At 42.6% G+C, this 16,208-nt stretch overlaps 1 protein-coding gene across 1 annotated transcript in view; it reads right to left on the minus strand.

The window, feature by feature from the left end:
• Positions 1-10,946: 10,946 nt before the first annotated feature.
• Positions 10,947-16,208, minus strand: part of LOC147662588 (nipped-B-like protein) — a 309,633-nt gene continuing 304,371 nt past the window's right edge. Inside the window, exons 6-7 of the mRNA XM_086951061.1 lie at positions 12,087-12,180; positions 10,947-11,881 (exon numbers count right to left, since the gene is read on the minus strand). Of these exons, the coding sequence (XP_086807187.1) occupies positions 11,229-11,881; positions 12,087-12,180 (747 nt within the window). The 3' untranslated portion in view covers positions 10,947-11,228. The remainder of the gene's footprint in view (positions 11,882-12,086; positions 12,181-16,208) is intronic.

Below are 16,208 nucleotides of genomic sequence, written 5' to 3' on the forward strand. Positions count from 1 at the left end.
ACGGCCCAAGAGGCACGCGGTGTTGACTGACCGCAGCCCTAAACTCAGGGAGGGAATAATAACTTTTTCCCGTATTGCTCGTACCTCTTTGATTCCCGAACGGGGGGGAGCCGTCGGGAATGCGGTCTGGGAGTTAGAGGCCTGGATGACCAGGCTCTCGGGGGTTGGGTGAGTGGCCGCGACGGGGAGCTCCAGGCCCAAGGCCTTAGCCGCCCGCGTCAACACCACACTATAGGCAGCCCCCTCCGCAGCAGCCACGCTAGGAGGGGAGACGAAGCCAGTGTCCGGCGAGGTCTCCAGACCACTGGCCTCCCCTAGCTCACCTGCCCAGTCCTGATAAGACTGGCACTCCTGTGCCAGAGGGTGCTCAGACCCCTCCCAATCACCTCGCCACCCATCTCCTGAGACTCAGGACCAAAGGATGGGGTCGGGTCATAGAAGTAGAAATCTCCCATCGGCGTCGAAAACTGCGCTGAGCGACGCCGTTCCGGCATCGGACCCGGATCGAGGGAGGGATCAGGGACGGAGGGATCAGGGACGGCGCCGTCTGGAGGTGGCGCCGGGGGCAACACCCTGGGGGCCGGCGCCGGCGAGGTGGTAAGGTCGGACAGCGACGACCCGGATCCTGTGGGGGCCTGCGCCGCCGGGACCGAAGTCACCGGCGGCATCGGGACCGAAGCACCCGGCGGCGGCCGGGCCGAAGCGCCCGACCCGCTGGGGCCCCAAGTCAGGGACACTGGGGCCCCCAGTCGAGGCCTCTGGTCCCGAAGGCGCCGCGGAGCCCGACGGAGAAGTGAGCGACCTTATGGCCGTGGGGAAGGCCTCAATCTCCTCCGGCGTCGGGTCCTGCCCAGGGACCGACGGGTATGAAGCAGGCTGCGTCGCCCGCAGCTGGCTGCGTCACGCGAGCGTTGGGGGGAGTCGGAAGAGCGATGACGTCTCTTCGACTTCTTGTGCTTACCTAAGGACTTCGAGACCGAGGATGACTCCCGGAGCTATGGTGGGTCCGACCCCGCGACCGGTCCCTCGACCTCGCGGACCGGGACCTCGAGCGGTGCGGGCCAACTGCCGGAGCTCGAGTAGCTTGCGGGACCGCTCCCACCTAGCTTTAGGTGTCAGGGCCCGGCAGTCGGAGCAGGACTTGTCGTCGTGGTCGAGGCCCAGGCAATGAAGACACTGGCGATGGGGGTCGGTAACAGACATCAGTCGGTCGCAGTCGGCGCAGGGTTTAAACCCGGGCATCCCTACCGGCACCGTCGGAGTCGTTAGACTTCGAAAAGGATCAAAAATGATCGAAAAAGTTTAGTCAAAAATTGACTAAGAGGTACCACTTTTTCGGGATCAGCGCTTGCTGGCGCGGAAAAAAGAAGAACTGGCGTCAGTTCGCGAGGGCGGCGTCCAAGTACTCCGGCAACGTCATCTCGGCGCCAATGACGGACGCGGAGACGCGGACGACGCCTACCGACGCGCAGGGGTACTGCTACGCAAAAGTTTCCGGATCCAATCGGACGCCTGGGGATATTCTACGGTAAGGAATCTAATACTAACCTTTTTCTTTCAGATATAAGGTATGTAGATGCGGAGGAGCAAGTCAATAAGGATAACACCAATCCAGCACAATGAAAACCACCATCATGTACACAAACGTAAAGTCCAACAAACTCCAGCACTTAATACATACAATATACATACACTATTGACATTCAATTGGTATGATGGAAACAGGGAACTCAGTTCTGAAGGACTGAATAGAATGATACTAATGGGTAGCCTGAGGCAGAAACAGGCTAATGAGACATTAAAGATGTATGAATAACCACCTTAATTTTATATCATTGAAGAAAGCAATAATTTTCCAGGAAATGCCTACCCATATGTGCCTTTAATTTCGGCCTTGTTTATGCAATCACATTCTATAGCTGTTTCATGTTCATAAATTACTGTTGGGTGTGTAAAAGCTACATACGCACAAACCAGTGAAGCAGGGGGCTTATTATTAACACCATCATGACATGTTTGCTCACCTGTGAAAGCTTTAAACAATAATAAATTAAAAGGCTGGAATTAGGTAGTCCAACACCACGTACCTCCTTGTTCTCGGTGCACAAATTCAAAAACTACAAACAAAACACCTACACATTCAGGGCTATGTCTTGGTGCAAACCATGCATCGATTTCTCATTAACGACTTAACATAATAAAAATAAGGAAATATTTTCATTTTTGTAATACATCTGCTCAACAATTTGTTGCAATTCTCACAATCACAAACAAACCTCAGAACGCTAAGGACGTCTTGCCCTGAATGTCTGGAGTCCAGCAATACCACATGTGTGGGTTTTCCTAGGGAATGCAGTCAGCAGAATGAATGAATGAATGGGGATCTTAGAATGCGCAAACTTAACCCAGAGGGCATCAAGGCGCAGACAACAAACAAACATAGGGTCTCAGCAAGGACGGTAGCACAGAATTAGTAGACCTGAGAAAAGAGGCAGGTCTTTAAAAGTTTACGGAAAATCCCCAGTGAGGGCTGATTGGAAAGTTCAAGGGGGAGAGAATTCCACAGTTGAGGGGCCAGGATGGAAAAGGCTCTTCCTCCCAAATTTGCCCTTTAAATTTGGGCACAGAAAGAAGATTCTTAAAGGCCGAGCGAAGGGTTCTGCTGGGTGTGTAGGGGCTGACAAGGGACCTGATACCTTCAGAAATTGATCCAAAAACTGCCCTATGGGCCAGGCAGATAAGCTTGAAAGAAATCCTGGCCTGGATCGTTAGCCAGTGGAGATCTTTTCTGGCCTGGGTTGCAGATGCAAGCCTAGGGAGGTTCAGGACCATCCTGGCTGCGGCATTCTGCACCACCTGGAGGCGATGGAGAGACTTCTTATTAATGCCCCCATAGAGCGCATTACAATAGTCGAGCCTGGAGGAAACCAGGGCAACTGTTGACTGTTTGCGGGCTTCAGGCGACAGATATGGGGCAATCTTTTTAAGCATCCGGATGATGGCACAGTAGAATCAATTCTATAATATTAGCGAACATCACAAAAAACTGTGGCAGAATCACTGTTCATGGTACAATTTTAATTTGATGACATCAAACTCCTAGCTATATGGAAAGTATATAAACTATATATTTTCTGGTTCTGTATGGCTCAAGAAATCTACGGATGCCGCCCACACTAGGCCAGTAGAACACTTTGTATGAGTTTTTTCTAAGGGTGCACTTTTGAAAACTGAGAAGCAGCTGCAAGCATAATCCTGATTTAGGGTACCTGGTCATGGATTACCCTTAGTCCTGGACGGTATGAAAACACAAAACAACCATATGTTTTAATATCTACACATCCTAAGGTTTCTATTGAAGGGTGCCCAACCTCACTCACCAACTACCGATATAGGAGATCGCACAGAACATGACTGTTGTCACTTTTTTTTGCATTTTGTTTCCAAGGTATGTTAATACTCTTTCAGTCTCCCTTCACAGGAACCTATTATTGCCACAGTTTGACCTTCACCTCTGTTGCTCTGGGTTAACATGAGCACCGGTTATCAATGCATGTATGAGGTTTAGGGTGTTTACTGGCATAAATCTGGGTGCAGTGCATATTGGAAAGCAAACAAAAGCGTAATGCCGGTTTAGGTTTCATTCAGGGCCTGTATTGAAACATTTTCAACATCTACACTTGAAAGCTTTCTACTGCTGGGTGCCAGACCGCCCTTATCTGATTTGCTGACAGTGAAATTGTGCCCAGTAAGACATGTCCAATTCCTTACATAGAAGAATATCCCTTCCAAGGGCACACCCAAATAGATGTTATCAGAGGCCTTTCAGCGTGGGGTTGAGATATGGGTGCGAATTCCATAGGGGGAATATACGTTTTTTTTGACTCGGGAAAAGTCACCACCACACACAGGAACGAACCAACTGCAACGATTATTGAAGGTATGTGGAGCCCAGACTAATTGGGCTTGCACAAATTAAAACCTGTTTTAACCAGAATCCATAGCAAATGTGAAAGTGTGGGCGAGGGACCAGGGTGGGGACAAGGAATTAGCATTAACTTTGTTTCTGTGGTAGAAAACAATACTGCCTAAGGCAAAAGGCCCAAAAATCCTATATGTTCTCAAAATGTTCCGGATAAAAACCAGACATGTGGATGGGGGTTTGCATTCTACAGGATTTGGCTTAAATGACGACCATGTCGAGGCTACAAACAAAATCGTGGCTTCACATTTGCCCTGTTGCTGTCTGCTACAATTGGCACACCCACATGCGAGGTACTTTTATTTGAAGAAGGGTAGAAACGTTGGGTGGTGGGAGCTGTGCTGTTTACTACACATTCAGGAACTTTTCATCACAAAAATGTGAGGAAATTATTTTATGCGATTAATGTTCTACTTGTGTAGGGAATTGTGTGTAAGAAAAAGTGGTGCCAACAAGACAACCACTCCACTCAAAAAACGTGTCTAGTGCTTAGAAATGTCTGTGGTTGGTATGTTTCTCTAGGTGCCAGACAACCCCAGGCTCAGATGTGTTTTTCTGTGCCAAAGGGATGAGTGGGACATGATTTTATTTTTTCTTAGGTAATGAAAAAAATAAACTGCATTCTTGAACCTTGTTGGAATCAGGTGAGTGTGCATCTGCACCACAGAAAGGAGCTAAGTGCACTTCGTTTTTTTATGGGGGGGGGGGGGGGGGGGGGGGGGGGGGGGCTAAGAAAAAAATCTAAACACCCCTCAGCACACCAGTCCGATCACGGAATGGGAGAGAATAAGGAGTTTTTCTTTGGCCCCATACAAGTTGTGGTGAGACCACAGGCATATTTGGGGAGGTGGCCCGATAGAGAGCACTAGGCCGCTTAATTCCAGAGAGTGCCTGTGCCCTAAAAGGACATGGCACTGGCAGACTCCCTCGGTCTCTGCCCTTTAGCACAAGAAGTCTGCTCAACAGCAGGGGAGCAAAATAAACAGCTAACTGGCTCGTCATAAGGACGTCCTGTAGATACACTTCCACGCTGTATAAATATGACAATTGAAAATGTGTTACAATGAATGTAATGCAATTGCCTAATTTAGCTCTTCTCTGTAACCTTCGCCTATTAAGGAAGCATCCTTAAATTAGTCACCCCTTTGACCGGAGGAAAATCTTATGATGATTGGTAATGAGCAGTCGATTCAAAATCTTAAAGTGCCACCAGTGGTCCATGATTTGGAAAATACGCATTAAGATTTGACAATCTGCAATGGGTAAGACAATACACTTTCTAGGCTAATGATGAGCTTATTTTCATTTCAATTGCATTAGCAACTATTCTGTATATTTACGAATTTAGGGGATTTGCAGATTATCAATCGGATATCCTCGAGCCCAGACTAGAACACTTTAAAAATACTTATTTCAAAAAAAATAAACAGGATTTCCACAAAACAAAGCAAAGGCGTTTCCCAGAGTACGGTTCTACTTTCATGCCAAGTTTAGAGTAAATCGGTTAAGCCCTTTCATTCTGTATAGAGGGGCAACAAATTACGTGTGAGTTAAAAATGGGGAAGAGACCCCCAACCTTTTTTTGTGCAGCCCCACCTTGAAAGATCTGTACAAAAATTGCTATGACAAACCAAAAGTGGATTGTCTTTTGGGAAACGTTTCATGCAGTTATGAATGGGGATCCGTATCAAAAAGAAAAATGCCTTTTCAATTAAAGCTATGACATAATCCCTAACCATAACTACAGAGGCGCCATCAACACCCTGTAAATTCCATAGCCATGTATATTATAACAATTCGAAAGAGGTGCTCACAGTTGGCAGCTTAATTCTTCAATTAATCCATAGCTGTTAATAATTCAGCAAGCAAAATAAATATTACTTACCTGTTGTAATTAAATAGGGTCTTCTCAATCCACATGATACATATCTACAGAGATAGGAAGGAGGAGCCCTAAAACTTGACAGACTCAGAGTTTTGTCCTTAAACATTTACTGGATGCATCAACCAGTTTCTGCAAACTGATTCAGATGCCTCCGATAATGCCCAGAATGGCACCATCAGCATGAAGTGTGCAGCCCATTCAACACCTGGGACGTCTCAATAGACTGAGGTGGGAATGAGACCAGTTGGAGAATCTAGGCAAGAAGGCCACTGATCGGGAACTTTTTTTCCCCCAGTGGTGTATATTTTCCAGTTCTCCAGCTTGCCTATAGTTTAAAGGACACAGAGCAAGGAAACTATCAAAAGTATTTTAAGATATACTGCTGCACCTTTCTGCTCAGTTTCCACTCTACAATATTAGAAGATGGGCTGATTGTATTCTTAGTATTTCAAGCAGTGGGAAACTACTCAGTTAAAGAGACAGTTTTGTTCTTTATGGAAAAGGGCCTTGGATGACAACTAGTAAGACTACTTGAAGTACAAAGCAAATAGCAGCTTCCATTAACGATTTAGAAGAAATTATAAGTATACGTTGTCTTAAGAATCTAAAGCTAGACAAACCAATATAACAGCAGCAAGAATCGTTAACATGGACAGTATAACAAGCATAGGTACACAGGTCACATTTGGAAACAAAACAAACCAAATAATTACGATTAAGAACACCTTTGTGTGGCCTTTTTAGGAAGTGTAATGAGGTGAAGTCTAGGGCAAACTACCAGAGGAAAGAATATACCTCAATTATCACCGTACTGCTGCATAAGAACCTCAACTACTTATGCAGTTCTTAATAAAGCTAGTATAGTTCTCCCTGGCCAAGACTACATTTTCTTTAGGTGATACTTTAAGTATTTGCCAACATTTAAATTTGAAAGGCTAAGGTTACGACTCGAACTGAAAATCCTTTAGTTGGGAAAGGTATGTAAAGGTTTTTCAAAACATACGATTTTAAATGCGCACAGAAAAATCCTGCCCACGTTGAACTTGCAGAAAATGTTTCAGGCGAGCAAGTCGGATCTGTGCATAAAGGATGAGAATTTCTATCGTGAATCAAGCAGTAAAACAATCACTTATTGTGTGCGAAGGTCAAGACATTTACACCATTTAACAGGTAAAAAAGTTCACGTCATTTGTGTTCCATTTAACATTAAATCAATTTTTCTTCAAAAGAAACCCGAGGCATACACAATTGTATCCCTATATAAAACCTAAAACAGCTCAAAGAAGGTTATATTCGAACACAATGGACCAAGTTAATCTAAACAGTGAATTTACAGGAAAACACAGACAGAGGTTCAAAGGTAAGCCACATCAAATTGGCTATCACAACTCTCAAGGAAGAACTAGAATTTGAGGCTAATTTACAAATCAAGCTCTTGCAAAATGAACAAAACAACGTGTTTTCAAAAATTATTTTAGAATGCTTCAAGTAAGCTACAGTGGAAATATATTTCAGTAGAAGGGATTATTTAAACAAGATGTAGTAATGTGTGAATGAATTCCTTTAACGTCACAAAGTCCCAAATAATAAACTTGATTCCTTTGCTAGAGTAATAGGAGAGGAAATTTCAGTTTCAGGAGAATTGTGGGTAAAGATAGATGCACACATCCATTATCCACGTAGATGAATCCCAGGTGCAACAATGAGAATCTGGATTCAGATAAAATGTAACGGCTTAGTCTCAAGAGGAAGTTTGGTCCGTAAAGAAGACATTGTTACAGCTCTAATGACAGCACAAAGAGCTCAGTGAATTGAGACTGTCCAGCCAAAATTGCAATGGTGAAAATCTTTTTTAAAAAAGGGGGCGGTGTGGGCAATATTTGGAAATGGAGGAGCAGATTTGTATGAAATCGGAACGGATAAGGAAACCTCTAAAGATTCCTCTGTGAGGAACTATTCACCTTTCATCAAGAATACATATTCTGAGAAGCAATTGAGAAAAAATGAAACAGTACCCACTCAGAAAACACTAAATGGTACAATTGGGCTGGTCAACTAAATGTCTGACTGAAGTTAGCCATTGTTTAAGAGCCAGAGATGGCATGTAACCCATGAGGATTTTATTATTTATTGTTGGTGTAGTGGTTAGTTCTGATCAAAAAGGTCAGAACTTAAAAATTGAAGTTACTTAAAGTAAACTGCACTCCCAACTTTCCAAGTCATTAAATGCACTGCAACGTTCAAGACAATGAATGGATTCTCTCAGACCTTGAGAGACTTCGTCCACCAGCGAAGCTTTTGAAGTAAAGGGATATGCATATTTGCCCAATAACCGACACTGTCCAGAAATCATCTTGCTATACAACACATTATTCAAACTGAATACTTGGAACTGGATGGAATGGCTACTCAGATAAGCAATACCGAAATACACACTTGGCAAAAAACAAAAAGCTCACTGAGTGGTTTTATGAAAGTCCACTGATGTCCAAGTAAGGGCAAGCATAAATCCAATCTGAGGCTGAAGGAAACATGTTTTTGGTACTCGACTTCTTGAAACTGGAAAAACTTTCTTAAATTAAGTTGTAATTAAAATGTTGGAATCTACACGGGACCGAGTGATCAATCAGAACACTAATACCCTTGATACAAAAGTAAATTCTTTATTATGTCAACCTATCAGAAAAGTACAGTACGTTAAGTAGTGACAGGTCAACGAAAACATCAGAAAATAAATTGTTGGGAAAAAAACACGAACCTCGATCATTTGGTATACTGCTTGAAACAAACTCAATCTCTGCAGCAGGCTCTTTCCTTTGGAACTAGGAAGCTTAGGGGCAAAGTACTAGAGTCCTCTGAACAGGAATGTTTAAAAGGAAAAGAAGGACAAGACTCACTTCTTAAAGTAGCAAAATACCATGGCGGTCCAGTTTACTTACAATCACTGGCACGTCTGAACACAGCAATAAAGTGCCGTACACATTTCTGTATGCCAATCACCCCCACACATGGTGCTGCGTGTGGGAATAAAGAAGTTATAATTTTGAAGAACAGGACAGACGTCTGTCTTTTCTTTTACTCAGGTCTCTGGAAAATGCTGAGTAACCATGTCTGGGTCTTTCCTTGGTTGCGTGTCAGGATACGGAGGCCAATGACTACTGTTAAAACGGACTTGGAAGTTGCCTTACCTGAATAACTACTGCTGAAGTCGATAAAAAAACGACATTAATGGTGGGTGGTATAGCCTATAAAGCATCAAATTCATTTTTGGCAAACCCAGATCAAAAAAAGCTTTCAGTAACAGTTAATTGACATGTTAACACATGTCCTGCAGAAAAGGGTGAGTTTTAATCTAAAGGTAACTCTTTCCTGTATGGACTTTAACTGGCCTTCACTCCATCAACATTGTTACACCCATGTTTTAAGTTATATAGTACACATTTTACTAGTATGGGCGAGTGTGCAATTTTAACCATTAGTCACAGGACAGCTAAACTGATCAGGAGAGATTTCAAAGGGGAGAATAACTATTAGGTACGATGCATTCAATGGTAAATAGATCATATGAATGGAGGCAAAATCACTTCCAGGAATTGTCCTAATGGTGGTCAATGGGGTAAACGGAATCAGCCATATCTCTTCATACCAGGCAACCTAAGTAGAAGAACTGCTATACTTAAACAGTCGGATGCAGCAGTCTGCAGTAAACCAGCTTTTTTAAAGAAAGAAACAGTAGCAACCAATGAGTGGCGAACTCAAACAATTTGAAAACACACAATCCTGGCCTAACAAGGGCTCTCTTCTGAGTGCCACTGGCCGAACAATAGAAGTATTAATGAACAACTATGAAGCAGGTTTGATAAGGTTGCCTATTAGGTAAAGGAATGCACAGGTCAAAAAAGTGGATACAATCAATTCTGCCCTTTAACGGATTGTTGTATTATTTCGCAATCTACTCTACAAGACCAGACGTGAGCAAAAGTAGGAGCATTTTAGAGTTATCTCAAAGCAAAGGCTCTTGGCATGGATATCTGCAAAACCAATTGGAGCATCTACCCCTTTAAGATTTAAGTATCTCGTATATATGAGCCAGCTCAATGCTAATGGTGTTCAACTGGAACGCATAAACTAAGACAAGGCAAAAGTAAGGCAGTAGGGTTTAGTAGGATGAGACAGCAAGGCATAGTGCACACTGAAAATAAATCCTCAAATAAAGACTGTACTGCCAATGGCATAGTTTAGTAAAGACAAATCTATCTACTTCTAAAGTGCCTCCTTAGTACTACTTGGCCAATCAGACGAAATCAGAAATGTTCATGGGGCTGTAACACCTTTTTTGCAAGCCTACATTTAGTCAACACTTAAGACTTGCATGCTCTTCAGTCCTTAGAATCCTTGGCTTTAGTCAAAAAGCAAACAATGCAGGTAACTGCTAGTCTTTATTAGGCTTCTTCAGCAAACCAAACAAAACTTTAAAATGGTTTTGTGACTATACCTTCTATAGAGAGGAAACTATTAATTCAATCGACATTATGCTTCTATGAAGTAACAGACGTTAAATTAAAACAAAGACATACTGAAAGTTTCTAAAAGAAAAACGTGCCTCAAAAACAAGTAGAAAAGACGGCAGTAACGCCAAAGATCCAAAAGACACAATAGTGAAAATGGAATGAAGAAAGCAAAGGTTTGGGGAATTGCGAAGGTCACGTAGCGTCATTGGAGCACAAAGTTCCTCCTTGAGGGGAATACAGTCTGTGACAAGTTTTTATAAGGCAACCAGGATCCTCCCTCTGATGTCTGTAGATATGCAAGGATGTGAATATAGAGAATTTACCATGCATTAGAAACAGTTAGGCTGGTGTCCTGATCACACAGTTGCTTGATAACAGAATGAAAGATCCCTACGTGGCTAGTCTAAGTCATTTTATGGACTTCATATGAATCCATTTATTGACTAAAATGCAGAGGACCAAACACAACTATTCCATTAAACTAACACATTACTCTAGGGTCTCTGTACTGACTAAAAATATCTGGGAGTCCATGATAGTCAAAAAAACTGTTCAAATGCAAGGTAAATGGATGCCAAGACGTTTTTCTTTATTAAATTTCCAGTGCTTGTATAATGTTGATTAGGGTGCGTAAGCCCCCTTTTAAAAGGGCTTTAGTTTTCAGTTCTAAGAGAACTTTGCTTAATCACATTTTAATTAAATGGTGTTTCTCAAATTGCTGATGAAAGCACCCAAAAGGACCCCAATTAAAATAGTAATCATATGGAGAGTTGTTTAAAAATACTTTTGGAAATTTTGTTACTAGAGTGTCATATGAAGCTATAACTACAAGACATCTACCAAGTCCGTTTTAGTACAGTGTCAGAATGTTACCTTTATCCTGCACTTCTTTTGAAAATCGCTCCCTCTCAATAGCCGATTCCCGCTCTATCCTTTCAATCTCTGCCAAGGCATCCAGCTCCACTTCATCGTATGGCGTTATACTTGCTTGCTGAAGCAAAGTCTGCGGTTGTACCAAATGAGTCTGTGCAATTTTCTCAGCAAGGGATGTAGTCTGCTGTAAAACAGGTACTTGCTGTGCCTGAAGGAATGCGGTCTGTTCATTTTGTGGCAAACATGTAGCAGCATTTAACGGGCAATCCGCATCTTCAGGAGCATTAGGTGACTTAGTAGACTTTCCTGGATAATGTATATTAAAAGAAATATCATCCTCTGTAACACTACTGTTGTCAATTCCTGAAAGCACTTCATCTGACTGATCCAAATCCGAAGATCTTACTCTGGAAAGTCTTAAGGTAAGTTTTGTAGAGTCCTTTGAAGGAGAACTAATAATACCATACATTGCTGATTTCTCATTCTGCTCTCTCTCATCTTTGCTCATCTTTAATTTCTTCTGTTTCTTTTGCTTCCGATCCGGAGAATCTAACAATAGATCTGGGGGAGCATCACTTGGTGACGAATAGGGTGGAGGTTGTGATTGCAGGATTAAAGATGGTCTTGACCCTAGAATCATTTCACAAAATTTAAAAGTTAACAACTTGAGCCTTCAGAGTTTAGATACAACATTTCTAGAGTTGCTAAATACACCAAATAATTGTTGGCGAGTTTCTATGTGCAAATCTTTTTGACTAGACAGAGGTCAAACAGACGGGAAATGTCTGGGACTCATATGACACATTCAAAACATTAACTGTGACTCTACGAGTACCTTTAGGTGTTCCATCACTTCCTGCGGGGGAACAAACTGATTGTGGCGACCTCAAAGAAAAAGAAGTCTGATTTCTTATCGTAGAATCTCCATCCTAAAACAGAGAAAAACACTCACTGCAAAATAATGTTAAGTGCAATTAGTGTTTAATACATTGATAGTACTAGCCACCTAGAGTATATTGCCAATCCCATGAGTAATGAAAAAGCAAGAAAACCGTGATAGGGTTAAAGACAAAATAAAGAAAAGGTATTTACCTGCAAATCTATATTTTCATTCGAATACATCTCCACTGAAATCAAAAGCACTGAAAAGTCCTTGCCACACGTTGGATCCCAGGGGACTTTGCATAAAATATAGATTAAATACTTTCTCAGTGAAAGTTTTTTATCTTAAGCCTATCTGCTATCCTTATTCACCAGCGTTTATTTCCTTAAAAAAGCCAACTAATGTCTAGAAAGGTCTCTAGTACAATCAAAATGACAGGGAAAAATAGTAAACATTATTTAAAAAGTGAGAAAACCGGGTCAATTCGGCTAAATATGCTGCAGTCCATTACATTTGAATATGATCATCTTTATTGTATATGGATATTTAAAACTTTTACAATGTCTAATTCTAATGAATCCAATCCATTTTATAAAGGTAGACAAAATACTAGGACAGCATATAAGATCCAGTACAAAAAAAAATATATGAATGCAGAATAATTTAACAGATGCCTTCAAGCGCTAGCTGCAAACTGATTACGTCTAAAGGCTTTAAAGAAAGTGCAGGTGCTTAAGTATAGCAGCTAATTATTCATTGGAGGCGGCAACCAGGTTGTGTCCGGCTCCTTCGCAGAGGTACCCCTCTGAAAAATGAGTAAGCACGAAGGTAACAGCCACTAGCACCACTTCTGAGGGCGAGACATATGGGGTGTTGGTGCAAAGTATTGAAGGTGGACTGAGTAACAGCAGGATAACCGCAAAGCATAAACAATGGAACTACAGAGCCACCTGAGGGCCTAAACCTTTTGAATACAAGATGGAAAAATGTAGTCAGTCAGATGTTCAAGAACGTGTTTTCTGGATTAAGTGCTGCTATAATGCCCTGCCGACAGGATCAAACTCCCAGCCTGTTCAACTCACCCCGGGTACTTGTTTTGCGCTCATCCAAAAAGGCTTGGCACAGAACATGCTCGAGGGATTCATCACAAGGGCCACAGCCCCTGCATTTAGTTTCTTCCGTTGGACTGCACCAGAGGGATAGGTGCTTTAAAAAAGCCACTTACCCAGCCAGAGAGCCAGAAATCTTAGTATCAGGTGGTTGGAATATGTGCAGGCAAGGTAAGAGGGTGAAGCAGGTTTGTATTAGGCTAGGATTGCTCAGTCTGCGTGGTAGGACCAAAGACAGATTAGTTTTTTAATACTCAGTAACCATGTCTGGGGCAGATGTGCCCCAGCAGGCCAGCTGGTGAGGTCGTCGGTCCATAATAGGGTTTCCAGAGAACCAGCTCTGGCCCTTCACAGCTTGTGGCATAGATAAAGAAAGCAACCGGCACCCACTCACTGCTTATTAGTCGAGAAGGCCAAGTTCCAATCTGAACTGAGCGGTGGACGAAGACTTCGACAGCTGCAGAACACATTTATAGTACCTTTTGGTAAGGTTATTCAGTATGTTTCTATCCTTACCTAGAAGGATTTCAGAGCCATAAGAATTTCAGAGACCTTGGCTTCCATGACTTCCAGCACTGGGGAAAGGCTTGGGCCTAGTAATGATTTTGAAATTTGGGATAGGGTTGCTTGGCGGGCCATGGCCTTTGCTCCAATTTCTTTCCGGTGCTTAATCGAGGAACCCATGGCATCAAACCTACCCTTGGGAGACTCAAGAAGGCAAGGTAGTCAGCGTATAGGAGGTTGCAGATCTGAGATCTGCCGATCATTGGTGGATACATTAAGTATTAATGGGGTAACACACAAAAAACTACCCGACCTGGGTCAGCATTGCAGTACAATAAGTGGTCGCGGTAGCAACACTTATAACGAACAATAAATATATTAGCATTCACCAAACTTTCTTTTCTTGTAATGCATAAATGCAATTTATTGTATGAATCATTGGCATTTAATGCGATTTAAATTCAAAGCAGTGGTTATTATTGGCAATGCAGTTCTTCAAGCATATAACGTATTTACAATGCTCTTGATGTAGGAAAAAAGGGAAGGTTGGGGATCGAGTGAATACGTGTGGGTGAAGGACAGGGCAGAGGTGATGTGACATATATACATCAATTATTATTATTATTATCATTATTCTTATTAGGAAGCTTATAAAGTGCAATGGTTACTCCAACCGGAGTGTCCCTGCGCTATGACATCGCTGAACCCCAACCCTCCCAAATTTGTCCACCAAGAAAACGCGGGCATCCATATAGGATGGCACCTTACCACTTTAGCCCCCAGGGGAAACCAAAGAGCCAGGTTTTCAATTTCTTGCGAAACAAGAACTCCGACTCAGTTGTTCTAAGATCCACTGGGAGCACATAACATAATATAAAGTTTCCGGCCTAAAACAGGTCAATTGTTCCCTGGTAGACACATAACCCTGATAGACAACTAATTTGGAAATCAGTAATCAGAGCTTGTGATGTAAGTGTGTGTCGTCAACGTTCGACCCCTTTGAAAGAGGGTTAATTCAGTCCTCACGGTGGGGTCTTCATCAGGACAAACCTGAACAGGGAAACAGCAGGAATACTCCGCTGTCCAGTCAAAGGACCTTGGCTAAAAGAGCTCAGATTAAACAAAAAATGTAGAAAACGCTTTTTAGGTCTATGCTGTGGGTTAATCAATCACTCGCAGTTAATGAATCTAATCTGACTTCCTACAATGTGGCCGAGTATTCCTGCTGTTCCCCAGAGTGCTCTTCTCAGCTTTGTCCTGATGAAGACTCCACAGTGAGGACATAGGGGTCGAAACGTTGGCGACACAAACATACATCAAAAGCTCTGATGACTGATATCCAAATTAGTTGATGTCTATCAGGGTTATGTGTATACCTGGGAACAATTGCCCTGTTTTAGGCCAGAAAGGTTATATCATGTATAATTGATGAATATATGTCACATCACCTCTTCCCTGTCCTTCACCCACACATATTCACTTGATCCCCAACCTTTCGTTTTTTCCTACATCAAGAGCACTGTAAATATGTATCGCTTGCCAATAATAACCAATGCTTTGAATTTAAATCGCATTGAATGCCAACGATTCATACAATAAATTGCATTTATGCATTACATGAAAAGAAAGTTTGGCGACCACTTACGTATTGTGCTGCAATACTGACCCATGTTGGGTAGTTTTTTGTGGGTTACTCCATTAATACTTTATATCCACCAAGGATCGGCAGATCTCAGATCTTCAAACTCCTATACGCTGACTACCTACTGCAACCAGATCATTGGTGGAGAGCAGATGACTATCAAGAGTTTATGGGAGACCCTCAATAAAAAAGTTAAAAAGTAGAGAGGCTAGGGGGCTAGCACACACCCTGTGATGTTGGGATTTTCCTAGCCAGGTTTGAGCAGACCCCCACTTTAAATTCAGGTGTTGGTGTGCAACTGAATTAGTTGATATGGCTTTTTGCGGGGATTCCCCCCTTTTTTTAATTTGGCCTAGAGCACCCCTCTCGGTACATAGTTGAATGCTACCTTGAAGTCCATAATGCAGCAATGTAATAGGGCGAATGAGGACTTAACCTTGCAAGTCCAAATTGATAGGGCTGAGAGATTAGTGAGTGAACCAGAATTGGCTATGAAACCCATTTGATATTTTGGAACAAGCCAGAGAAGGCTGGTGTAATACTTGGCCTCATTGTACAGTAATACGATCTGCCCCGTGCCACGAGTCTGGTATAGTTGAGCTCTGCAGAAACAATCTAAGAGCTTGGTTAACTGTCTGGCTCAAACCAAGAAGGTCCGTTTTAAGAGGGCCAGTGGCAGGCCATCAGGCCCTGGAGCCCACTCAGATCTTGCCTTTGATAATCGGTCCTACTCTTTGACAAAAGAGGTATGCATGCGTGGAAAGGGGCTGATGGCTTTGAGCTCGAAGCAGATGCTCCATCAATATTGCAGATGGGCTT

The sequence above is a fragment of the Lissotriton vulgaris genome, unplaced genomic scaffold (genome assembly GCF_964263255.1).
Source record: "Lissotriton vulgaris unplaced genomic scaffold, aLisVul1.2 SCAFFOLD_2343, whole genome shotgun sequence".
NCBI lineage: Eukaryota > Metazoa > Chordata > Amphibia > Caudata > Salamandridae > Lissotriton > Lissotriton vulgaris.